General features: G+C 41.2%; 1 protein-coding gene across 4 annotated transcripts in view; it reads left to right on the forward strand.

Moving 5' to 3' along the window:
* PCSK5 (proprotein convertase subtilisin/kexin type 5) overlaps positions 1-27,954 on the forward strand; it is a 419,139-nt gene that overhangs the window by 25,630 nt on the left and 365,555 nt on the right. For all 4 annotated transcript variants that reach the window (XM_045840308.1, XM_045840309.1, XM_045840310.1 and 1 more), the window contains exon 2: positions 14,572-14,676. In XM_045840308.1, the coding sequence (XP_045696264.1) occupies positions 14,572-14,676 (105 nt within the window). The remainder of the gene's footprint in view (positions 1-14,571; positions 14,677-27,954) is intronic.

Consider the following 27,954-nt stretch of genomic DNA (forward strand, 5'->3'; position numbering starts at 1 on the left):
TTTTTCTTGGGGAAACTATTTAGGACTGGGTCATATAGTAAGCAAATGTTTAGTTTTATTATGAACTCACATACTCACCATCACTGGTTATTGCCATTTTTCTTTTTATCTACTCTAACAGATAAGTATCTGTGACATCTTTAATTGGTACAAATGTCCAGTTGCTGCCCACAGTGGCAGAGCCTCAGGATCCTATAAAAATGGGACCTTGCCTCACATCTGCCTCAATGCAGAGCTTCATGGTGCCCCCTTCCCCCTCTGCTGTAGGGCCGGAGGTGCTTTGCTCATGCCCCCATCAGGGCCCCGTTCTGCAGTCACTACTTGCAGGTGCTAACCCTCAAAATCCTCGGCAAAAGCCCAGATAGTGACAACAAAGCATCTCTAAACAGCTAGCCGCAAAGGTACGTTTTTTAAAAACTGGCGTGACAGGGCCATTAACTGTCCTGAGCACACCTAAGTCCTTTTCACATGTTTTTAATGCTCACAGTTTTTCCATTTGGAATCTTCCTTTTAAAGAATAAAACAGATCATTTAAAATGCTGGAGTGCTCAAAATGGCCTCTGTTTATGGTAGAATAAACTCTGAATTGGTTGTGTTAAATTGATTTTTCTAAATTTTGCGAGAGGAGGAAGCCTTTTGAAATAATTTAAAGAATGAACAAAGGAACAAAATGTGGCAGTTACATTAATACTAAAATCAAACTAATTAGAGATTTTTTCATTTCAACTTAAGTTGATGGGAATATTTGAATAGAGATCACAGAATTCAGGGTAAATTGTTCAATTTCTGCAGAATGAGAGGATGGAATGAAACTGGGTTTGCACCTTGGTGAACCTTAGAATCACCTGGAAAGCTTTTTAAAAGAAAGTGCTGATGACCTGGCCCAGCTCAGTCCCCATGAGTAAGAATCTCTGGGCTCGCCCTGGGGGCCTGACATGAGGAGGTGTTTAGGTTGTGCGCCAGTTCTAATGGATGGCAAAGGTTGGGAGGCATTGGACCTACGGCAAAAAATTACTGTTCCAGGGGTAATTCTACAAATGTTCCCTCTTATCAAAATAAGCACTGTTTTGTTTGTTTCCAAGTATGTGGAAGTGCTTCGAGCTGCTGAGATGATCAGTAAACGAAAAGAATAGACACCTGCACGCAGGCGCTGTATTCGCTTCTCTCCCTGCCTCTCTTGGACTCTGTTCTGTGTGTGAGCGATGTGTCTCTCACAAAAGCAGGTGGAATAGTTTAAATATTAAACAATAATTTCTTTTAGTTTCTCCAGGAATTACTTACAGATGGCTTTTAAAAACTTTTTAAAGGAATAGCTAACTATAAATAGTAGGAGTAAATGTTCTTATCTGAGGTATATAGTACAAGGATTATTTTACATTAAGGACATAATTATTCATTCTGGACAAAAATGGATTGAAGATGATCAAATCCTTGTGCCATTTACAGTTCATTCTTAAATGATACAAACATACTATAGGTTGAATGTTTAACCCAATCCTTATCTGTAATATATTAACATGAAAAATTATTTGCGTGCTCTTGAGAGAAGTATTCTGATTCAGAAGAGAGGGCATACATTTTACACTGGCAGTTAATACAAGGTGGGGGTTGTCAGAATCAAGTCAGAACGTTATCTCCATGTTCACAGAGACCTTTTTTTGTTCACTTTATCTGTAGTATCTTTGGATCAGTGCTTTGCACATAGTACACACTCAATAAATTAATGTCTAGGCAGGCTGTAAAAGCATAGAGCAGAATATAGAAAATGACATTCAACAGGAATGTAAATTTCTATCACTTGCACTTAAGATATTAAAATATAGGCTGGAAGAGAACCAAATTAAAAAAGTTTTTGAGGATTTTTTTTGTAGTCAGCCAAGTTCATCCTGCTAAAATGTTTAAAATTTGAAGTTATTTCTATTAGAAGTACATTGCCAAGAGAGATCATGGGATCAGAGACTCCATTCTGGCTCCACTATTCCTGGAGTTGAGATGTGTTGTGTTCTAAGCTCCAAGTTCTCTGGGGAGACATTACAGATGCTGGCTTGTCTAGGGGAAGCAACCCTGTGAAGGCTTATTGCATGAGAATAGAATGGAAGAATTTGCATGTTCAGCCAGGAATGGGGAAGACCCAGTTGGTTGGCTGTCTGGCATGGGTTGGCGCTATAGGTCAGAACCAGGAGTGGTGAGTGGATTTAGGCTGACAGTGGGAGACGTTTCTAACAAATGGGCTGCTGTAGAAAACACAGTGCTCTATGCCAGTCTGAAGAATGGATTTCTGCATCCAGTGGGGAAGTCAGATTAAAATCCTGTTTTTGTCTCTTCCAACCCTGAGATTCTATAGTTTGCTTTGAGGCAAAGCTCATGTCCCATGAAATGGGTCAGACTGTAGATTTTTCACTTGAACCTGGGAAAATTCAGTGCTTACTTTGTTTGCAGTGTTTTATGTTTCCTTGGTGAAATTGTATCTGTTTCTTGCTTTCTTAGAAATCTCAGACAAGATGTTTTTGATTACCTGCTTTTAAAATAAACTTCAGGGACCTGATTCTCCTACAGTCTGCTGATCAGGTACCTTTAGGATAAAATAGTAGGGCCTCATACTGGTGAGGTCAAGAAAGTGGAAGAGGGTGGAGATATTTGAGTGTGCCAGTAGAATCGCATTGGGCGCTACAAAACCCTTTGAGTAACTTTTAAATCAAATCAAGGTGCTGTGACTAGAAGAAGCTTAGATTTTTGGAGTCAGACTGACCTGGTTTCAAATCCTGACTCTGGCACTTCCTCACGTTGGCATATTACTTAACCTCTCTCAGGTGTAGACTCAGGTTTCTTGTCCATGAAATTAGAATAATTCTTCTTCATTTCCAGGGTTGTTGGAAAGATTAGATATAATGTAGGAAATCATGAAATGTTAGCTTTGGTTATTAGTGGTATTAATCATAGAATGGCTTTGAATAGACAAGCCATTTATTAGTTCTGTTTTGCTGGGCACGCCACTTAATCTTGGACTTCATTTTGTTATGGGGATTAAACAAGATAATCTTGTTTATTAGCAAGATAAACAAGATAATGCTAACAAGGTGCTTAGCAGGGTGCCTGGCCAATGTTAAACAAGATTATTGTATTGGCTGTGCAGCTATTTGGAAATATTAAACTAGATCATTACATTAGTACAGCTATTTGGAAACTGATACCTGAATACTCAGAGAGACCTGACAGTTGTGAAGAATAGAAGCCCCAAGGAGTCTAGTTTCATTGCCTTGGCTTCTCATGGATGTCAGGAGGTACTAGTTCTACCTTATTTTAGTTTCTGGTTACTTCTCTAACAAAAATTACAAACTTAGTGTCTTAAAACAACACAAATTTGTTATCTTATTTCTGAAGACCAGATGTTCTAACCTAAATTCAAGGGGTCAGTGAGGCTGTGTTCCTTCTGGAGATTCTAGAAAAGACTTCACTTTCCTTGCTTTTTCCAGCTTCTGGAGGATGTCCACGCTCCTTGGGTTGTGGCCTCTTCTTCCATCAGTCAGACAGTAGCACAGCTTCTCTCTCTCTCAGACCTCTGCTTCTGTCATCACATCTGCTTCGACTTTGCTCCTGCCCTCTACAAGGGCCCTTGCCATTGATTACATTGGGGCCCCTTATATAATCCAGGATAACCTCCCTATGTCAAAATCCATAATTTAATCACAACTGCAGAGTCTCTTTCACCATATAAGGTGCACTATTCACAGATTCTGGGGATGAGAATGTGAACATCCGGTGGGTGTGGGGGCATTATTCAGCCTACCTCATCCCTCCTGTTTTAGAAAGTTGCTGTTGATATTATAGATATTATGTATTTTTTTCTTGAGCATCCTGATTAAAAGAAAAATTATTGCTCTTGCTGGGTGGCTGAAGTGGTTGGAGCATTGTCCCATACACCAAAAAGGTTGTGGGTTAGACTTATGGTCAGAACACATACCTGGGTTGCAGGTTCAATCCCCGATTGGGTTGTGTACGGAAGGCAGCTGATCGATATTTCTCTCTCACATCGATATTTACCTGCCCCCCCTTCCTCTCTCTTTCTCTCTCTCTCTCTCTCTCTCTCTCTCTGAAATCAATAAGCATAGCCTTGGGTGAGGATTGAAAAATATTTTTGTAGTACTTTTTCTCTGAATTCATGGACTCTCATGCCATTCTCCAAAGAATTCAAATGCTGAGCCTTAACCTAAAGGAATTTTAAAAGAAATCTCAAGTATTCTCTGAGCAACTGACATGAAACTAAAGTCTAAGGGAAGATATTTTTCATGTCATTTTGAGGTATTCCATGGCCGAGTATAGTACCATCCAAGATGTTTGGTGTGAGGTGTTACGTTTAACTCATAATGCCCCTTGAACTTCACAGTGAAGGTGTACTTTAAAGATACTTTCTCACTAGCATGAAGATACTGCTGTGAATTCCCTGGGGTTGGTGGTAGAATTGGAAACAGAGACCAGGTTTCTTGTCCTCTGAGGGCAGGAATGAGCTCGCTCTTACTCTCAGATATTTGTCAACACTTTCATTTTTTGTGTCTGCTAAAGGTAGACAGAAATATCCCCAGAAAACCAGCCCCTCTGTACAACTCTTAGGAGCACAGTCTTTGGACAGTTGAGATCCCTGGGTAGCTGTGGTTTTGTGTTCTTCTTGAAAAACTGTTTTAAGCATCTTTTAGAGGAGTTAAGAAACATATGCTCTGGAGTTCAGCCACCTGGGATCAACCTGAGCCTCATCCTCTGCAAGCTGTGTGGCCCAGGGCAAGATCTTAAACCTTGTGCATTTCTGCTTTCTTACGCGTAAATGGTAATAATGACACCTGCTTCCTATTATTGTCGAGATATAGTGCAACAATGCAGTTTGTGCTTCACAAATGTTAGATCATCAGATTTCTGCATTTCCTTGCATCCTAGTTTAACACTTTAAACTGACTTCAGCAACCTTGTAACAGCATCTTTGTTATAAATATCACTTTTGGTCAGTGATTCCAACATGGGAGGGAACTAAAATATGCAAGGCAGATTTGGGTGATTATGTGATTGTTGGTGGTAAATTCTTAATTTTCAGATAAGTTTACATTTGATCATTTCATTCATTTTTCAACATTTAGTAAACATAAAGCATATGATACATTATATGTCAATGTTATGTCACTGAAAGGGTTATAAAGAGATGAGCAAGAAAGCCTCCCTAAGGTCTCGAGATATGCTCACTGTTGCTTTCATTTTTTTCAAGGGCCTTTCACTCATTTATTTATTCTGCACATTTATTGGGTGTGCCTGACTCTGCTAATAGGAGCTAAGGCTAATGTAGCAGTAAGTAAAATAGAAATCCCTGCCCTTAGGGAGTCACATTCTAGTGAGGGAAGACAAACAATAAATGGGCAAAATAAAGAGAATATATAATGTAGTAAGTGATGATAAGCATTAAGGAGAAAAACAAATCAAGGAGAGGGAAACTGGGGTTTGCCAGAGCGGGTGTTGGTGACTTAAAGTTGGATGGTCAGAGAAAGCCTCCCTGAGAAGGTGGCATGTGAGCAACTGGAAGGTAGTGAGGAAGTGAGTCATAGAGATTTCTAGAAGAGCATTTTAGGCAGAAGAAAAGCAGGTGCAAAGGTCCTAAGATTGGGAATGTTGTGGTGACTTTGAGGAAAGCAGTCACGACCACCTTCCCTTTGGTTCTCCTTTGAATGTCGTGAGGTCAGGAACACAGAAGGCAAATTGTCACTGTTGTTTTAACATTCAGAGGGAAGCACAAAGGAGGAGTCACATTTATCACTTCAATGAAAGGAAACAGGGTATCCAGCACTGCCTCTGTGGCTTAACTTTCTGTCTAAATGAATTTAACAGGTAGAAGTTTTGAACTTGTCAGCTTAGACATTGGAAAGAGGTTGGTCAGCCAGAACCTGCTTGGTGGTCTTGGCGACTTGGTTCTTTCCTCACCTGAGAGGGCGTGAAGAGGTGGGAACTGGAGGATGGCATCTAGCCCCAGATACCTGGGTTCTTGGGTTTCCTGGTGTCCAAGTCATCCTACAGCTGGGAGAGCACCAGCAATCAGAACAGGGGAATTTATGACTTTTGGGATCATTGTTATTGAGATGTGATTTACGTGCCCCCCAAATGCAGCTGCTTTTGTGTAAAATTGGATGGATGCTGACAAACGTGTACAGCCCATGGCGTGCTGATAAATACCAAACAGGTGGCTCTTCAGGGAAAGAGAGAAGCACTAATTTGTAGCTTCTGCTGATTTTTCCTGATGTGTAAATACTTCTATCATCATTGATTTCAAGTTATCAGCGTGATATCATGGGACAGGGTGTTGGGTAAAGATGAAATGGATCTTTTGGGCCTATGAGGAGCTGGTTCCGGCACACCAGGCACTTGCCACTGATGTAACTACCACCACAGTCAAGATACAGAATGTTCCCGACACCCTGAGGTTTCCAGGCTTTGCCCAGTCCCTCCCCACTCCATGCCCAGCTTAGAACTGATCTGCTCTCTGCCACTGTAGATGACCTGTCTGAGAATTTCACGTCAGTGCGGTCAGACAGCATGTACTTTCTGTGTGTCAGAATGATGAGTGGAATTCATCCATCTGACATTTACTAGTAGTTTGTTCCTTTTGCTTGCTGGGCATTCCATGATATGGGTATGCCGTAATTTGTTTATGCATTCACCTGTGGATGGACATTTGCACTGCTTCTGGTCTGTCATTCAGGAAGCTGCTAAAAACATTTGTATGTGAATTTTTGTTTGGAAATGGGTTACTATATTTTTTGGGGGGGTGGTAAATACTTAGAAATGAAATGTCTGGGTCATGAGGACAATGTATGTTTCATTAAGAAATTACCAAATGATTTCCCAAAGACATTGAACTGTTTCATACTCCCACTAGCAAAGTATTAGAGCCCGATGCTCCCCAATCTCATTAGAACTTGGTACTTTGAGTCTTTTAAATTTTAGACATTCTGGTGTATATATAGTGCTATTGTGATTTTAATTTGCATTGGAGTGTCTCTTCATGTGCATATTGGCCATCTGTATGTCTTATTTTGTAGTATGTCCATTTAGATTTTTGTCCACTAAAGATATTTGTAGGTTGGAGGTAAATAACTTTTCAAAAAGGAGTCCAGAATTTGGAGACATCTGTAAATTGGAGAGGGCAAAAGGGAAAACAAAACAGACAAGCAGCCTGAGAAAACTGACACTGAGGTGGCCACAGTGCCCGTGACCTTGGCGCTTTATAACCAGGGTGACTAAATGTCCCGGTTTTTGGGACATTTGGGACATTAGTGCTGTTCTTGGGACGGCCCAGTTACAGCAATAAAAAGTCCTGAGTCTCTGGAAACACGCCCTTCCTGGGCAAACTGGCATGGTTGGTTGCTGTACGGAATATATACACATACAGAACTAGCACATTCTGTGCCTGGAGTCCATGAGACTGGTGATGGCTTTAGCTGCAAGCCAGAAGGGACTGTTGGTGGTGCAGATTCTGAAAGGCCACACAGCTCCTCATAAGGGGCAAAGCCAAGGTTAAATGTGGGTCTTCTTGCTCCCAGCCCTCTGCTCAGAAGATACCAGCTCACTTTTGAGAGAAGAATTTAGGGACACGGGGAAGGTTTCCTCCAGCTGCCAGGGGGGAAAGAAAAAACAAACCTTCAGTGATTGTTTTTTGAAATTACATGAACTATGGGCTTATTTATTTGGCTGAAATTTTAATTTTCTGGTCAATGTAGTTGTCCTGGGAAGAACTAAGACATAGAGTTTTACCAATCATTTACACCTTAGTATAAAATAGCTTGTTAAAAAAAGCCTTGCCTGAGAACACGATTTGGTTTGGGGAAGGGCAGTGATAGGAAATGTTTGGGTATAAGACTGATAGGCTACTACTAAAGAAGAAAGAGTACAAACACTTGACAGATTTGGGGGTGAAGGGTGAAATTCATCAACTTGGTACTGTGAATGGAGTTGTATCGCTAGGCAGGGCAGAGTATTTGTGGGTCATTACACAGAAAAGGAGTTTTCTTAAGCTCCTTTATGTGGTGTTAAGGACAAAGTCGAACTTTGATTTATTTGCTATTGATTTTATACTTCATATATGCTGACGGTTCCTGATTTATTTATAAAGTGTCCCTATGCTAGTTATATACTGTTCCATGTTTCAGCCCTTGCTGCTCTTGCACAACACGTAAACACAGTCATCTATGGTTTTGCATTACCCCGGAGGGGCTAGATGGAATGCCTGCTTATAGATAATACGACTGCTCTGTTTTCATACACTGTCTTTCTTTTGAGTAACTCCCAACATGTTATGACATTTTTCTTCTTAATGTTTATTAAATGCCCTCAGCATGCTCAGTGCTCTTGAAAGAATATGAAAGACACAATTCTTGCCAATGAGAGACATACATATTAATAGATAAGATACATAAACATGCTTTTAAATATATATGAAATCCTGGGAGGTGACAGATTATTTTGTTTGGATGAGGTAGAATCATTGAACTAATGCACACTGCTCTTTACCTCTTGTCTTGCCAGCAAAGCAAAGCAAAGCAAAGCAAAGCGCAGAGATATCTCAGCCTACAACCTTCAGAACCATAAGCCTGGAAGAGTTGGTACTTCAGTTAAGGCAGAATTCAACCATTTTTGACAAAATTAACTTTATTTCTATAATTCTCATACCAAAGATTTTTGAACTACATAGAGCTCTAATGTTTGTAATTTAAGCAATTCAAGGAATCTGATTTTCATATTCATTCATTCATCAGTCTTTTCTTTGAACCTACTGTGTGTCAAACCATGTACTAGGAGCTGGGAACAAAATAGTGAATAAGACAGATATGTCCCTGCCTCACTGGAGAATGTAGGTGGGACACAGACATGAAACAGGTAATTGTACTAATCAAAGCATAACTACTGTGATCTTCGAGAGGACGTGGTAATGGGACATGGCCTGGGCTGGGGAGTTTTGAATACGTCCTACTTGATGGAGACACAGAGGATGAGGAAGAGGAAGTGAGGTGGAGAGGGTGGAAGTAGGAGAGAGTTTTGTAGGCAGAGGCAGCAGCTGCCATGACACAGCCCCAGAAGTGACAAAAGGCAAGTGTGGCTGGGGCCCAGAGCACTGGGAGCAGGTCTAATGTAAGGAGAGGTTGGGCGGGGAGGCTGGGCCAGGTCATGCAGGCTCTGGAGGTCAGAGTAGGACAACAGTGGTCTTTATTTGATGTGTTCAGTAAAGCATATGGAATAGTTCCTGGTGCCACATAAATGTTGATATGATATTATTATTCTGATTTACTTTCACAAGTATATTAATAAATCACATTGAATGTTAACTATTACTATTTAAGAGCAAAGGAAAGCCACTGAAGGGTTTTAGGCATGGATATGACACATGCCACAGCCAAATTTTGTAACTGTAATTCTGGCCTACTGGGTGGGAGGCAGATGTGAGAGCAGAGCGTGGTGCAGATGGCTCTGAGAAGATGAAGCAAGTGTATAGGCATCGAACAGGATGTCAGAACAGACCCATCCAGTAGCCTGTGGCTCACTGGTGCATGAGGTTCTTAACTTTGGTACTCAAGAGATACTTAACTTTGAGGCTCTCTAAGTTGTACAAGATTGTGTAAATGCATGGCTAATTTTTCAGAAGTTCTGACTTCTTCAGTTTTAGATATGCAAGGGAGCCTGAAACTGAATCTACTATTTGGCCTACTTTGGAAGGCATTCAGTGTAGGCTATTAAGTAGCTTGTAGAATCAACCAGGAGGGCCAAGCTTTCCGAAATGGGCCCTGAAGCCGTACCCCAGAATGGTCCTCCACAAGGGCTGCTGCCTCTGCCTCAGTCGGGGAACTGAGGAATGAGGAAACTCCCCTCTGTAGCTCTTCTCCAATCTCTTACCAACAGAACAGGGTGTGTAAACGGATGCCCAGAAAGCGGGTAGCCAGACACTAAGACCTGTGCCACAACTACCGTTACCCCTCTGAGAGTGTGCCCCGTGATGCTGTAGTCTGTCTTTGATTGGTAGAACCTTAGTCATGTTCAGAACCGTAGCTTCACTGAGTTCGGCTTTTAGCTCTGCAGCATGGAAAGACTCACCAGAAGGATGTTGGAATGTGTCTTTTGAGCCCATCGATAAAATGCTCCATGAAACTTAACTAAATTCACCCTGATGCTAGATATTCAGCAAAGATTTACATTTTACCACCTCCCAATACCAGCCTTATACATTTGGGCACTGTCAGAGCCTCAGTAGCCTTGTATATGAAATTGGAGATAATGATATGTATCTTTTAGGACTCTTGGAGGAATGATGTTAAATATGATAACCTGCAATGGGGCAGTAAGATGCCTGGCATAAGGTTGGCATTCAGTAAAGGAGACATCAGTCAGTCAGTGGGCACCATTCCATAACTTCATAAAGGACACGGAATCCACGAAAGGCGGAGATGCAGTGGGCTCACTGCTATTGGGAGTGAGTAGCCTGAATAGATGTGGCCCATGTGCCAGCCGCATTGAGCTTTGGGAGCGAATCTGCCCCTGGAGAAGTAGGTGGGGTTGCTGTTTGTTCTGTGTCATTCATGTGTTGGTATTATTTCTTTCATTGTAATTAGTTTCATTTTTAAAATAATGGAGGCACATAAAAAATGAAAGTTCCTGTTTTCAGTTTCTCAAGTGTCCTTCCTGAAGTATCCTGCACACAGAAGCATAAATGTATTATAGATTCTTCTTTCTTTCTGCTACAAAAATTAGGTCAGGTTACATACCCATTTTGCACATTTATTTATTTATGACTGCATTGGAGATCAACTCATTTTTAGTTCATGTAGAACTAATCTCCTGTTGATGGCAGCCAAATTTTTTTTGCATTTTTTTTTTTTTTGCTTTTACAAAATTTGCTCTAATATCCCTTCTTGTATTGGGTTGGCCAACAAGTCTGTCTGGTTCCCTTCTGTAAAATAAAAGACACATTTTTCATTTTTACCAATAAGTTTATTGATTTGGATTTTTTGAGTATTCAGCTATCTCCCATGTGGTTTAACATTGATTGTTCTCAATTAATGTCTCAATTTGATCGCTATCAACTTCAGCTGGTCTACCCCACCATGGAGCATTGTCCAGTGAGAATTCTCCAGCACGAAACTTTGCAAACCACTTTTGACACATTTGATCAGTCACAGCACCTTTTCTATACACTGCATAAACCTTTTTGGTGTATGTTTCAGTTGTATTTTTACCTTTCTTGAAATAATAAAGCATAATATGCTGAGAATGTTGCTTATTTTCTTCCATCTTCAACATTAAAATGGCTACACAAAAATTCACCAATACTGATAAGTTTTCTTTTTTAAATGCATGCTAATATGCCAGCTGTCACAATATAATCTAACAAAATTTTTTTGAATGAAGTTAAAGACTAAGCACTACTAGAGCCATCTTATAGGGAAAAAATAACAAAAAACAAACTTTTTGGCCAACCCAGTACATAAGTGACTATATTTGTGGAGTAAATTTTTAGATGTGGGAAGGGTGAGTCAAAGGTTAGTTACTGTGTATAATTTTACTGATGTGACCAACTTGCTCTCAGAGCCCTGGTCCCTCCCTGGTTGTGCTCTTTACCAACCACGTGGAAGCCACGTTTGTGCCTGCATCCCTGCCAATAGCATATCACTAGCTCTTTGACTTTTGCCAATGAAATAAGGGAAGTGGAGAGGAGACACCAGGGTAGGCCAAGAGGAACCCTAACTGAAGAATGGGGGGAGGGATTAACTAGAGGGTAAGAGGCGACATTTGTAAGGGCACCATTTACTAGGTACCAGGCAATGACTAGACCAGGCAGTTCAGCTGTTACTGGAGTCAGTCCTTACAATGATACTCGCCCATAGATATTATTATCCCCCATTTGACTATGATGCCCCTCTCTGTCTGCTATCTCTCCTGTGTTCTTTTTTTTTTTTTACATTTGAGGGAGCCATGGCCCAAAGAGTGTACGTGATGTACCCAAGATCCCAGAGCCAGCTAAGTCAGGACAGGGTTCCGTTTGCTACCTTTCTGTATGTTACATTGGGCCACGGGTCCAGCTGGTACCAGTGAGGCCACAAAGGGTCTGAATAGGCCATATTTTTTCAACCATAATGCATACTTTTTTGCCCAAATTTTTGAGGGAAAAATAATGCGCATTATACATGAGTGGTACTAATTCCATATCTATATAAACATTTTTGAATCTTTTATTTATGTGTATGTGTTAAAAGTATAACTCTAGAAAGCAATAATGATATCTATGTGCAAAATACCACCCTTGAATATGATAATCAGTTTTCATTTCTAAATATAAATATATACAAAATTGAATTAAAAAATTAAAACAAAAGATTTTTTTCCTGAAAAAATCTGAAAGTTTGTGCCAAAAATGTGGGTGCACATTATATATGGGAGCGCATTATACATGGCAAAATGCGGTATCTTCAGGGTGTGTTTCACCCGTAGTTTGAACTTAATAGTTAAGTTGAACTCTCCCACTTCCTATAATCAATGAGGTTCCATGATATTTGAGTGGACATGATTTTAAACATGCTGGCAATTTTCACACTGGCAGTAGGTTTTGTGTAAAGTTCTTCCTCAGCGATTCTAAGTTCCTTTCCACAAGAAGTACTATTTTTTCCAAGGAGCACTCTTGGCAAAACACTCAATTTTTTTGAGCTTTTAATATTTTCTTGTAAAGTATTACACACCCCCTTGAATTCTGCCCTTCATCCTCTGGAGTCTTAACATCATCAGCCTGTTGGTTCCTCCTGGAACACGGTTGGAGACCAGGGCTGGCAGTGGTGCCCTCGTCCTCATTGTTGGCTGCAGTTTCAGAGTCCAGGGCCACCGAGATTAGAGGGTTCAGTTGGGATCTCCTTGTCTTTGTTCCATATTTGTGTTCAGAGTCCAGGATCTTTTCTGTGTATATCCAGGCAGTTTCCACTTGAATAAAAAATGTGAGTATGAGACTTCAGGCCTTCAAATTTAATGAGGATTAGGGACATTCAATTAGTGCATCAAGTCCCAATGGGGAGATAACTATTAAATGGCACAGAAATTAGGTTGATCACCCTTATCAGGAGAGATGGGCAATGACTGAGAATGCGATGGAAATAGGAGAATAAGAAATAAATGTTTTATCTGGAAAAATTAAAGTGGGCCAGTGATTTTTTTTTCTTTCAATTTTTGAACTGTCCCCATTGGAAAACATCCTGGTGATGGTCACATGCTTTTAGGACAAAGTCATGGTGTTCTGGAGAAAGTTCCATTTGATGTATTGTGTTTGCCCAAAGCAAGGAAAGTGTCATTTCAAGGAAGGGAATTTGAAAGCTGCAGTGATCTTAGAAATCAACTAGCCCAAAGTCTGATTTTATAGAAATGGAAACTGAGACATAGGAAGTACATGTGATTTGGCCAAGAAGCCACCTCTGGGGAGTGTCAGCTGGACCTCGAACCACACTCTCCTGTCTTTATTTGTTGTGATTGTTCGAGTTCCATTATGGGATCACATTTCTTAATCTTCCAGGAGAATACAGTTGTTGGGGATTTTGTTCATTTTTTCCTAAAGTGGACAGGGACTTACTTTCAAAGCTATCTTAAACAACACTCACTATTTTGTACTGAAGAAGGAGGTAGCCCTGACTGGTGTGGCTCAGTTGGTTGAGCGTAGTTTCACAAACTGGTAGATCACCAGTTCAATTTCAGGCATGGGTTGTGTGTTTGGTTCCCAGTTGGGGCAGGTACGAGAGGCAACTGATTGATGTTTCTCTCTCACATCGATGTTTCTCTCCCTGTCTCTCTCCCTCCCTCACTTTCTCTCTAAAAACAAATAAATAAAATATTTTAAAAGAGAGAGAGAACAGGGTACACAAATAATAAGTCTAATTTGTTAAAGAAGTGGTTGAGGTGAATTGGATTGAACTATGTTTACACAGGAAGCTTGGTTGATTAGTAGAAGGTATGATCTTTGTTTTGTTTTTGAAATGGCCACCTTTTAGTGGTGTGGTTAATGAAAAAATGCTGTGTATTTATACTGTCTACTGAAGTCAGGAAACAAAGTAGTGTTTTCTTTGTGAATGATCAACTGCTTTGGACTTGTTTCAAATAAATGATATAAATAATCTAACAAGGTCCTTCACTGTACATTCTCAGAACAAATAGAATGTAGTGTGTTTTTATAACCAGATAGCTATTTGACTCTTTCTCTTTCCCACATTTGGATATAGATTGATATAGAATTACTTAAAATGCTGCATATAAATTAAACATTAAGAGGGAGCTATGGAGAGGCTTAGCCACTCCATTGTAACCTTCAGTTCTGTAGTCACTGCCTCAAGGACACTCCACTTCATATCGCGTGTCCTCCCTTTGGAAAGTGATCACCAAGGTTCAAGTAACATTTAAGCAGAGCAGACAACTGCATAATTTATGGACCTGTTTCTGTTTGGTGTTGTTATTTCAATGAAAAACAGGAAAACAAGACTTTTCATACATTAACTCTCTTTTGTTCTTTCCCTCCTGTCTTTGCAGATCGGGGCCCTGAAGGACTATTACCACTTCTACCACAGCAGGACGATTAAAAGGTCAGTTCTCTCGAGCAGAGGAACCCACAGTTTCATTTCAATGGAACCAAAGGTAAGAAGAACCAGTTGGGTGTGGACCAAAAGGCCTAGCTTCTGCATTTTTCATTGGTAATATTACACTGGGAACTGATGACCAGTATGAAGGCTCAAATTTCAAGGGTTGTCATACTATCCTTTGCCAGTGTCTTTGCTTTCTCTTCAGACAAAAATAGGCAATGGCTTGATTTTTTTTGAAGTGTCACTATTATTCCAGTTGTAGAACAGCCCGAGTGTATCATAAGTATAGGTTCTCATGGAGAAATGAGAAGGGATGTGTGTAGGAGAGATAGAGGTTGATTGAGAAGTGTCGAAGCATTAAGAATACCACACACTCTTACTTACCTATTTACATACAGATCTGAGGCTCTGTCTGAACTCATGAGAGGGGTCTCCTCCAAAACTCTTAGGTCAGCCCTTAGGTTGCCATGAATCCTCAAAGTTTCAGCTGGCTTTGAGAGAGCCACGCCCTTGGCAGCCCATGGACTAGACCGTGTCTGGGACAACAGGAATGTTGAGCACAGCCGGGATAGGAGCTGGCTCCTGCCCTTCGGGCTCATCAGGTGTCTTTCTTCCATGTTGTCTTTACATCAAGCCCATTTGGGTTTTCCAGACGACATAGCCCTGGGACAACCTAGGAGGAGATAGGATATGTCCTAGTCCTCCCACTCTGTTTTCGAGAAATGGAACAGCTTTGAACTGGGCGATAGGCAGCTGGAGGGCACTAGGGAGTAATGGACTACTCACTGGAAAGTGGAACTCTGAGGGGGAGTTAAATATCTGTCCTCACTAAGTTAGAGGAGGGGCCTGACTCGGGCAGAGAACTGTTTGGCCTCCCAGATGTTGGCTAGTAGATAGAAAGAGTAGCTCTCCCATCCTGCCTCAGTCCCACTGTGGGCTCACTTATTATTTACTGATTAGGGAGGGATATTTTTCCCCATTATGTTTGGGTTTGCCATATGAGCTTATTTTCAAATAAAGTGGAGAACAAGTCCCTGCCAGTGAGCATAGAAGTCCTACCTAGAGATTCTTGAAAATTATATTCCTTTTTTAAAGCAACAAGGTCCCTAGTTGAATTAACATGCAAATCAGTTTTGCATTTTGGAGTCCTGCCCTCTGTTGTTTACCTTGGTTCACCTTATTTAATTTTTTTCTGGAATATTATCGCACAATATTCATGACTATGAAATTGCATCTTGGTGGTAGTTAGAAAAAGCCCATCTGCCATAGACCCCAGCTTTCTGTGGGTCACAGGAACTTCCCCTAACACTTCCACTCTGGTTGTCTGTGGATTGTAATTTTCCCCCATCATCTCTCTTCACAATTAAATGTTTTTGGAAAAGCAGTCTCTTATGATGTCCTTGAAATAGCTAAGCTTCTGAAGCAAAGTCATGTTTTTTATGTTAAGTGACTTTTTTGAAGCTTTCTAGAACTTCGATTGTAATTAAAACGATCCCAACTCCAGACATCCTTGCATCGGCGATGTGAATTTGAAGAAACCAAGCACTAGTTGGTTTGGGAAGTAAGAACAGAGTGTAAGGAGATATTGTGTGCATGATGAAGGATTTAACGAATGTGTAGCTATTGGATCCTTACTGTTATCTGGGGGATCTTGGTCTAAATTTCTTCTTATCTCAGTGCATTAAATAGCTTGCCTGGGATCCAGTATAGACCTTGGATGCTGGGACACACAGTGCCTGGAATGTATGCCCTTCCTCACCCAGTCCAGAGGAGCAGGGCCATTTCAGGCCAGTTCTAGGGGACATGCTCAGTTCTCCTTCCTCCTCAATAACAAGAGCAACCCAGGAAAGAATAGTATCTGACTCTTCATTCTGATGCCTCCTGCCCCTCACTCACACCCAGCCATTTATACAAGAGGGTCACAATGCTACCAACTTTGTAGATAAAGTACCACAGATTGGGGTTTGCCCACAATATTCAGATATTTTTATTCATTAAGTCTGTTCATTCATTCATTGGCCATATCTTGAGCCCCTCGTATATGTCAGGTCCTGTGTTAGGCTCTGGACATATGGAGATAAAGCAGTATCTCCCTCAGGGAGCTCACTGCAGGGTCTCCCGCAGCAGCTTTCAGGGAGACCCAGGACACTACAGTGCTTCTCAGTGTTGGGGGTAGGGCGCCGGGGAGATGGAGTCCACCACATTCCTTCTCCTTCACCAGTGCCTTCCTCAAAAAGCTCAGACCTGCTTAGGTTTTTTTTTCCTTTTTAATTCTGAAAAAACTTTCTTCTCACTGAGAAGTTGCAAAAATGTTATGAAGCATCCCTATATGCTCTTCCCAGATTCCTCAAATGTAGACATTTACATTTTACCATATTGACTTGATTATATTCTCTCTGTTCCATTTACACATGCACATACATGTATGCACATGTATATATATATAGGTATATATGTATATACATTTTTCCCCTGAAAATTTGGGAGCAAATTATAGACATGATGCCCCTTTAACTTTAAATGTTTCACTGTAATTTACTAAATTCAAGAACATTTTTTATATAACTAAAAGTACCACAGTTAACACTCTGATGAAAATTTGGATATTAACATCAATATTATTATCTAATCAACAGACTTTATGCAAATTTTGCCAATTGTCTCTCTTCTCAGCCAGGATCACATTTAGTTTTCATTTTGCTTGAGTGCCCTTTGTGTACCCAGTCATCCTTCCTCCTGTTTTTATTTCTTTTTCTTTCATGAGCTATAACTTCTTTGAAGATTCTAGGCCAGGTATTTGGGAGCCCATCTAATCAGACGGTAAGGTTCAGGTTTAGCAAGAATGCCAGGGAAGTGCTGTGTCGTTCTCAGTGAATCAGATCAAGAGGAGCCTGGTGCTGACTGGTTTTTCACTCACGATCTTCACTTTGGGCACTTGGTTTTCTCTTCTTTAAGATGACCATTTCCCCCTTCCTAATTAATTATTAAGTGTTTTATAGGCAGATACTTTGAAACTCTGCAAATTTCCACAGGCTGACTTTGTATTTTTCACTCCCAGCCACCCACTGGGGATGTAAAGCAAGTGTCAGAAAACTGGCTTTCTTAGGCGGGCCTCCTTTTCTTTAATCTTGGGCGCGTGTGTGATTTGGGGTGATGGGACCATGTGGAGTGGCTTGGTGGGAAAAAATGGCCATGCCATTGGGGCTGTTTTTGATCACCATTTTCTCAAGAAATGGAAAATACACACACTAAACAGATCCTGGCTTTTACTTGCCATAGTAAATGGCATGGCTCCTTTTCCCCCCTGCCTTTGTTTTTACTTAGAGGGTCCTAAAGAAGGGAATCCACAAGTAACAACATTGTAAGAGCAGGCCTCCTTTGCTAAGAAAGTGCTGCGGTCAGTTGGGGCACATGATCCAGGAGAGCAAGAATAGCCTGGTTCCCGGATGTGAACATTATGTTATGATTAGCTTCTGAGATGCCAGAGATTTACACACCTCTAAGATATCATCACTTGTACAGTAAGAACAGTTTTGCAGATAGTGCTGGGACAATATTATAGCAGTTGGACCAGTGAGTCTTACAGTTTTCTTATCTATACTATCTTTCTTTTTACCTGACCAACTTTTCCCCAAGAGGCCTAAGCTAAATTCCAGAAACAATAGTCTTGAGTTAATATGCTCAGAAGCCTCTCACTAATCTGTTTAGAAATCTTTGCCCGCTCTGTGGCATTTTGGTCGAGGAGGGTGTTACCCATATCTGTGTTCTGGAATGGAAGTTCTTTCCAGCTCTTTAAGCTGCCCTTGCAGACCTGAGTGGGGGCGGAGGAGATGATTTTCTTTCATTATCCTTCTCACCCAGAACAAAAAAGCCAGAACACTAAATTTCCTATTACAGTGGGCTCTTTAAAATAAAAAATAAACAGAAGCTGCCATGAAGGTAGGCACCTGTGTCCTACCCATGAGTAGTTACGTAAGCACAGCTGCTTTTGAGCATTAGACTTATCTTGAAGGTTCTGGCTTTCCCACCTCTTTTCCAAAATATTTTCTGTCTTCCACTCTACTTTCAGGTCTCCCCCCCATCTAGGATAGAATCACACCCCACTGTGGGATCACAGATGGGCACCTCTCCTATCTTGTTTCTTCTTAAAGTTGTTCTTCAGTCAACTCGCCTCATCACATGCATGTGAACAGCTGTGTATCTCAACTATGGGATAAAACTATACCTACAATATTATTTATTACAGAATCACAGGCTCCTTAGAATTAGAATAACCTCTTTCTTATCCAGTGCTAGCATACTCCCCATCACACACCTAAGAGGAATTTTTTCAGGTTTGTTAAGCATGGCCAGTGACAAAGTGTACCGCACCCAACAAGGCAAACATTTCTATAATGGGAGAGATTTAACTCATTCAGTTATAATCTGCCTGCATCTTCTATCCATTGGGTCCACTTTTGCTATCCAGGCTTAGGTGTAACAGCTTGGTAAATATTTGAAGCCCCTCACTTGTTCTGCTGGAGTAGCGATTGTCCCTCAGTGGCTCAGAATTAACTGCAAGGCTTTAGCTGCCAGAGGTATGGCCTGTTTGTTACATTTATACATAAACCTTTTCCTCTGAAGAGAATTTTTAAGCAGAGCGTTTATAGAATGACAAATAAAGGGGTATAGAAAAAGAATAGGAGGAGAGAAATGAAGTGATTAGAGGTAGTTATCAGGATCAGAGGAAATCAGACTTGTGAAAGAAGAAAGGGAAGTTCAAGTTCCTCACTAGTCCAGGCTAGTACCTATTGTGCCAAAGATTTGATTTCCAGATGACTGGAGTTTCTCTTTTTGCCTCAAGAGTGAAGGACATGGGATGGACGGAGTGTGGCAGTACCTCACTTTACAAAGCGGTTGTGTTCCTGAAAAGTTGTGCAAATCCACTTCTTATCAGGCAGACCCCATCCCCATGAATTCACTTTGTAATTTCAGAATGATTTTATTCTCCACTGCTGATTGATCTGTGGAGACAACCAGTACATTAGTTCATTTCTTTTTCTTAGCCCCAAGATAAGCCATTTGGACCTGTGGAGGTAAAGGAACTTTATCTAGTTGGACATAAATGCTCAGGCAGTCTTACCTGGCTCCCATGCATGAGTCGCAGCCATGCTTTTATATTAATCCAATTCCAGTTGGCCTGATGCAGCTGCAAAATCTGTTTCACCCTGACTTCCTCTCACCCCACCTGCCCTCCTTCCAGCCGGTGCTCCTGGGGGCTGCTTTCTGTAGCAGGTTAATTTTCTGCTCTTCGATTTTAATGTGATAAAAGCTTAATGGTTGGACTTTGTTTTGTGAAGTTCAGTTTTATAATGTAACCTTCCAGGGCTATGCTCATCCAGCCTGTGGAATGACCCTGGTGTGTTGAGGGATGAGAGAGGCTGTGTTCCCCCAGGCAGGCACCTGAGGCTTTGTGTTCTCATATGTGTCATAACTGGGTGATTGTACATTTGCCTCTCCACACTGCACCAGTAAACAAAAGTAGTTACCAAATACCTTGAATTCTTCTGGAAGCAGTGTGGGCTTGGATCTGATGACAAGCAGAAAGAACATGGGCATGGTGGCCAAGGGGCTAGTTGGGAGGGTCTCTCTTGTTTTAGGCTACTTTCTTGACCACCTTTTTAGCAGCTACGAAATGCAACTATTACAATTTTCTGTCTTTAGCTTTTGATAGCATTTCTGGATCTTCAAAAACCCCACTTGAATGTATAGGTGCCTGGGTGAAGCATTTTAGCTATAAGTTTGCAACTTTTGATACGTTCATGGTAGCAAGATAGCTAGGGGTGTGGGAAGCACAGGAGGAGATGTGGGTTCCACCATCTTCTTCACCTCCCCTTTGTTTCTGTCTAGTTTCCAACCTCCACGTTGTCTAACGGTCTGAAACCAGAGAGTCGGTTTGCACAGGGCTGGGTTATCTGACAGGAAAGTTCGGGTCATGACCCAAATCCCTTATAGTCAGTAGTGAATTAAAAAAAAATTCTCAGCTACTTTGGAAAGGTTGCCAAATCTTTATTAGAGAGTCCTTAGCACTGTTTTGAAAGGTTATAACCCCACATGCCCACAGTGAGGGTACGGATAACAAGAGTGAGTGAGATGGGCCAGATATAAAATAACTGAGCACATGGGAAAGTGCAGAGCCTTTTGTGTGTGTGATGGAAGAGATGCCACTCAGCTCTCCCCGTTGTCGTCCTGTGGGCAAGCTGTCCAGTTGTGTGGCCAACTCAAAAGAACCGGCACGTCTGGGTTTTTACATAACATTTCCCAATTTTAAGTGTTACAAGTAATTAGAAAGTTTTAAAATATTTGTGTGGACTGAAGAAAACACATCTGAGGGGAATCCCAGTTTGTGCCCCTTGAGGTGGCTGTGTCAGGAGAGAAAGGAAGACGCGAGAGGCAGGTGTCAGCACTTGTGCACCTTTGCTTTTCTTCCCTTCACCTGCCACCTGTTTGGAGGGGCTCAGCTGTGACCGTTCTCTGTGGCCTAGTCTCCCAACTGATGTGCAGATGTCTCGTAGGAGAAAATAACTGGCTCAGGTTAAGTTCTGAAACGAAAGCTGCTGGGGGTGAAGGGAAGGTGGAGGAGCACCTTCTAACTTTTATTTTAATGTTTTGTCCAGTTTTCCACTGACATCTATTACTGCACTGAGAGAAACAGTCTTAACTGAGAGTGAAGGTTGGAGGAGACAGGATGAAGTCAGAGGACAAACGTCCAATAGAGTGGCCGTGTGAAAAGAGGAAGAGGGATTTGATGGGGGCAGGGAGAGATTATGGATTTTACATGTTCCTTTAGCCACTTGGAGGAAAGGTACTACATGTAAAAGCTTTGTTACTTGTTTAGTTAACTGAATACCTCTACAGTGTGAAATTCTAAAAAAGTAGGTGCTGGATCTAGAACATGTAGGGTAATGACAACATTCTAAATTTCTAGATAGGGTTTGCATTAGTCTGGATTACTTACAACAGAATACCGCACACTGAGTGGTTTGTGAACAATAGGAGTTTATTTCTCATGATTTTAGAGGCTAGGAAGTGCAAGAGCAAGGCGCTGGCAGACTGGTGTCTGGTGAGCACCTGCTTCCTGGTTCATAGGTGGTGGTTTTCATGTTTCAAATTTCCATGGCGGAAGGAGCACTCGAGCTCCAATCCCATTCATTGGGGCTCCACTCTCATGACCTAATCACCACGAAAGCCCTGCCTCCCCATCCCATCCCGAGTGGGAGTAGGTTTCAATTCATGAGTTTTGGAGGAATACAAACATTCAGCAGGACTTAAGAAGGGAATTTTGGAACCACAGGCCCTATTGAACCTTTGGGGAAATTAGAGTAAAATAACTAATCAAACCTAGTGAATAAGTGAGAACAGCAAAGAAAAAAAACAGCAACAACAACAAAACCCAAAACCACGTTGCCTCATTTTGAAGAGAGATTATACTGGTTCATGTATTTATTGTAATGAATGCAAGGGTAAATAAGAAATCCAATTAAAGCATCAGCATTCAAAAGGCCTGATTTGTTAATAATGTTGTGGGCTTTGTTTCTCTGCTCAATTCTGCCAAATGTCAATCAATTCTTACAACATAAAAGGAGGCAATATGGTGCAGTGGAAACGACTTTTGGGTTTTGGTTCCTGCTGTGGTCTCTGTAGGGTGAGCACTTAACTAGTCCGTCAGTCAAGTCTTTTTCCATTTGATTCATGATTGTTCATGCATGTACTTAGAGAAATATATGGTATAATATAGTATAATGAATTACATATACGTAAAGATAAAAAATATAGGTTAAATTCGTAAAACAAAATCGTAAGCAGCCATTAAAATGATGTTATAAATCTATACATACCAATAAGAAAGGTCTCTAAAATAACATGTAAAGTAAAAAAAGCAATGTAAAAAAAACTATGTGCTCCCATTTATGTTTAAAAATACCTGTGTGGATATATATGTGTGGTTGTATGCAGGATAGGTTTGGAAGGACACACAAACACATTTAAAAACTCTTAATTACTTTTCCATACTGTATGATTTTTTACAAAACTATTTATAGTGGAACTGCTTTTGTTGATGTCAACAATGCTTTGGTATTTCACATCCAGTGGATACATCTCTATTTCTCACCTGACTGTACCTTTTACTTGACATGGTGGTCAGTCATTTTGTCCTTCTTAAAAAATGACTCTCTCAGTTTCCTGAGACCACATTATCCCAGTTTTTTTCCTGCCTCTCTTGCACCTTCTGTCTTCATTGATGGCACCTCCTCCACCTCACCTGTGAAGTGTGGAAAGCCCAGGGCTCCCCATTTTCCTGGTGTCCTTGCTTTAAATTTGTATCTCCTTCTCTCGCATACCTTACTTTCTCTAATCAGATGTCTAGGTAAGCATCTATAACAAAATGTGACATATACAATACTTTCAATTCCTACTCATCACCCTGGCCCTCAAGCCTTTTCCTTCCCCATAAATAGTACTATGATTAATCCAGTTGCCGAAGCCAAGATTAGAACCCTTTGAAGCCTTGATTCTCACCCTTTTCCTTATTTCTCCACATGGAACCAGCAAGAGATCCTGCTGGGTTCACCATAAACTTTATCTTGAAGCTGTGAATCTGCAGACTTTCTTGTCTGGTTCAGCCACCAGCCTGGTTAATCCGCCGTCAACTCTGCCCTGGGCTGCAGCAGCTGCCTGCACTTCCACTGCACAGTGATTCTGCACACAGAGTGAGCTTCTTAACATGTAAAAAGATCAAGTCTTTCAATGGCTTTCCATTGACTTTAAAGTAAAATCCAATTTTTTTCTTAATGATATTCTGGGGCCAACATGACCAGGCCTCTTCCTATCTCCTTTACTTAGTCTTTGATTTCCTCCATTTTGCTTATTTCACTCAGCCACAGTGGTCTCTCTCTATCTCTTGAAATGCTGAATTCTTTCCTTCGTACCCTTTGCCTGGAATGTATTGTACTTCCTTTGGTTTTTGAAGAGTAGATATTGTCTCATCCTTTACACATCAAAGCACGTGTCACGTCCTTTGAAGAACCTTCTACAATCACCTTTGCTAACTAAAACAGAACCTTCATGTCATCTGCCCAGCTATTTTAACATGTTACTTTTATCTTGGTTGCCTATCTGAATTCAAAACCACAGTGCTTCTTTATTTGGCTGTTGTTGGTCTTTCCCATCCAGGATCCACACTCCCTGGAGGCCAGAGTTCCATGCATTGTGTTAACTGTGGTATTTCCTTGACTTTAAATAATATCTGAGCCATAGAAGACCTTCAGTAGAGGAATGAGTGAATTAATAAATAAATGATCTTTTTAAAAATAATTTTTATAGGAGAATAAACAATAAAGGCAATAATAAAACTAGCAACTATAATTTTCTCTTAATCCCCTTCAAGCATAAACCATTTTGTGGTGACATGCATAGTACTGTCTCGCTTTAGTGTGCACATGGGAGCAGCCAGCTGGAGAGACACTGCATGACCCAATGAAGGAGGCATGTACTGGACTGGATACTTGGATTCTGGTCTCGGCTTTACTCCTCAGTTCCTGTTAGCACGTCACTCCTCATTGGGCGTACTTCACTTATAAAACCATGGAGCCATTGAACTATTTCCTAATGTTCCTTCCAATCCATTAATTCTCATCTTGAACCAATGTCACTTGTGATTTTACTGTTGGTCCAAGTTGCCCAGCAAATGTGCCCTTTTTATATTCTCTGTTCTCATGTCTTTTCAAACTTCCTTCTTGTACCTTCTGCCTACAACTTAGAATATTTTTTTAGCATATTCAGTTCTCCCTCTAGACACTGTTTTGCCTGAGAGAGCTGATTTTGCAGTTAGACTTGAAATTAACCTGGTCATTCTTGAAACAGATACAGTCTTTACCTACTCAGCAATGCTCGTGATAAATGAGGAACAAGTAATATTGCTGCTTTGTTTTCACAGTACATGCCTCTCACTGATACAGGAGTCTGTAATGAAACCAGTAATTACTATTACTGATGTTCATGAGTTCCAGAAGGCAGCTCTGAATAGCAAAAAAAGTTTTTCAGAAACAACAGAGCAAGTTTTAAAAAGCCTGGCTGTGGAAATTAGAAAGTAGAAATACAGTAGGAGGGTGGTGGTCTGGTGGAGATGGACATAGATGAGGCCAAAACTAAAATCAGATGGCATCAACGATGAACACAATTGATGAAAGTTTTTGGTGGATATGTATAGATTTTTTTAATCCATTGGCAAAGCTAAGCAAGCATTTTCAGGTATGAGTTTGTCAGGCTGCCATCTTCCCTCTCCGCACACCCCCGACCCCCCACCAAACAAGCACCAAAGAGCAGCGGAGTGAGCAAGTGGGCAAGCTGGATAGACAGTGTCCCTGGAGCGCATTTACTAGGCCCAGCTCAAGGGCAGCCTTTGCTCTACATGGAATATTACAATAATGTCCCATAAGGTGTGGATGTGCTTTGCAGACTCATCCGTTGGACCAACCAGAAGCCCTTTTTACACCTGTCTATCCACAGAGAGAAAATGATAAAAATGGAGACTTTCTTGAAGGCTTGGGGAAAAAATGGATTTGTTCCTTAAGGCAGGGAAAACTGAAATCCCCCAGGAATGAAGCAGCATGAGAGGGAGATCTGGAGTTCGACATTCATTTGCTTGCTTTTTCCATGGATAATTTTGAATGCTTACTGCACAGAAGGTACTGAGCAGACCCCAGCTGATAAGGCTAAAAAAGAAGACCTAGTCATCGCCCTCACAGAGCTTACCATGTAGTCAAATGTAAAGCCCAGGCCCAAAGCAAAAAAAAAAAAGTTCAGCATCAGTTCCTATGTGTGTTATGTTCAGTTTGTTCTGACTCCTGGTGACCCTGTGAACTGGTGGTGTCCAGGTTGCCCACCCTCAGCAGCCCTGCTCAGCTTCTGTACTCCTGCCTGTGACTTCTTTTATGGAGTCAGTCCATCTCATATGTGGTCTTCCTCTTTTCTTACTGCCTTCTGTTTTCCCCAGCATCACTGTCTTTTCCAAAGAACCCTGCCTTCTCATGATGATGTGCCCGAAGTAGGGCAGCTTGGTCTTGGCATTTCTGCCTCTAGCAAAGTTCAGGCTTCATTTACTCAAAGACCCACTTGTTCGTCTTTCTGGCATATCCATAGAGCTCTCCTCCAACACCATATTTCAAGTAAATTAATTTTTTATCAGCCTTCTTCCTCACTGTCCAACTTTCACAGCTCTGTATCATGACTGGGAATATAAGGGTGTGGATGATCTTAGCCCTGGTCTCTAATGCCACATCTTTGCTCTTGACCTTTCCTGATTCTTCCATTGCTGCCTTTCTTAGTGTCAGCATCCTCTCAACTTCTTGGCTGATGCCGCCATTTGAATTGATGGCTGAACCAAGGGAGGGAGAATCTTTAACAGTTTCAGTGTCTTTATTGATAATTAGTTTCTATACTCATACCCAGTGTTAGCAACACTGTAAAGCTGAGACTTTAAAAGGTATCAATTAACATTTTTTTAAAAAGCTTTTCACTCCCTGGCTGGCATAGCTCGGTGGATTGAGCGTGGGCTGCGAACCAAAGCATCGCAGGTTTGTTTCCTAGTCAGGGCACATGCCTGGGCTGCAGGCCATGACCCCCAGCAACCACACATTGATGTTTCTCTCTCTCTCTTTCCCCCTCCCTTCCCTCTCTAAAAATAAATAAATAAAATCTTTTTAAAAATCTTTAAAAAAAGCTTTTCACTAACACATTTCAAGTTTATAGTTATACCTATGACTGCCAGATTAAAAAAAATAAAAATTTAGTACGAACATGTTCCAAATACTGCATGGGACAACTTATAAAACATTATTTGTTTTTGTGAAATACAAATTTAACTGAGTATCCAGTGTTATTGGTAAGTCTGCCAACCCTAATTTATACCTAAATCATTTTGAGATAAGAATTAGGAAAAAAATGTACCGATACTGGGACATTGGTACAGGCGGTGAGGCGTGCCTCAGGGAAAAGACCGACCCAAATCCCAGTAAGCCATGACAATAGTAAGTCAGGAGAGTTCCTGTGTTCCCTACACTGTGAAGTGCTCCTTGGAAACATTATCAGTAAGAAGGAACCTGTACAGAATAATCATCATTTATTTTATCATATATGTATGTTGGGACATTTAGATTGGTTTCCAAGCATATAATGGTATCTGTAATCCAGCTATTAGGTGCTCCTCACCCATGCAAATTGCTTCTTTGTTGTTTGGTAGAAAGACAGACTTTCAACCTCTTGTAAGACATTTCCTGAACTACTACTGCTGCTACTGTTTCTTCTCCTTCTCCCCTTCCCTCTCCTCCTTCTCCTCCCCTTCCCCCTCCCTTCCTCTCCTTCTCCTCCTCTCCCTCCTCTTTCTGCTCTTCTTCTTCCTCCCCCTCTTCCTCTTCTTTTTCTTTCTCCTCTTCCTCCTCCCCTCTTCCTCCTCCTTCTCTTCCTCTTCCTCTTTTTTATTGAACTACAGTAAACTATAACATCATATTAGTTTCAGGTGCACAATAATGATTTGATACTTGTATACCTTGCAAAATGATCACCTCAATGAGTTCTAGTTAATATCCATCACCATACATAGTTAAAGTTTATTTCTTGTGATGAGAACTTTCAAGATGTACTCTCTTGACAACTTTTAAATGTGCAATACAGTATTGTTAACTGTAGTCATCATGCTCTACTTACACTGTCCTTGATTCCAAGAGACAAAGCCAATTTTCCCTGAGTACCTGACTCTCAAACCTCTATAATGGGGTGTATGTGTGTTGGAGATGGGGGGAGGGGCACTACAGCTAACCTAGGAGCTGCCACACCAAGGACATTTTAAATGAAAGTATCTATTTAGCAGCCTTCTGACCGGCAGTCAGCTTTCGGATTGAATGTTTACAGGCAGAGCAACACGATTTGAAGATCTGTAGATTTCGGAAATACTGTGAGTGGTGCCATTGTAGCAGTGCTCCTTCACTGGAGAAGTTCCAGCTCCACAGGCTTAAGTTCTAACCAGCAGTTAGTATTAACTGATTAGAGCAGGGTCGGAAGTCCAGCCTGGCACCGAATCGGAGAGGGCTGAATTACCCCAGAGGGCAAAGACTCCTTGTATAGACAGACCCCAGGGAGATAACAAAGTGAATCACCAGTACATAAAGCTGTCTCTTTCCGACTTCAAGGCTACAGCTCAGACCTTGGGGAGCAAGGAGATTACGCCACTGGAAATACAGACAGCGCCCCCTATGCGCCAGTTCCGGCACCCGCACTGTGAGCTAACACAACACAA

The sequence above is a fragment of the Phyllostomus hastatus genome, unplaced genomic scaffold (genome assembly GCF_019186645.2).
Source record: "Phyllostomus hastatus isolate PE091 unplaced genomic scaffold, TTU_PhHast_1.1 phas_contig_34, whole genome shotgun sequence".
Taxonomy (NCBI): domain Eukaryota; kingdom Metazoa; phylum Chordata; class Mammalia; order Chiroptera; family Phyllostomidae; genus Phyllostomus; species Phyllostomus hastatus.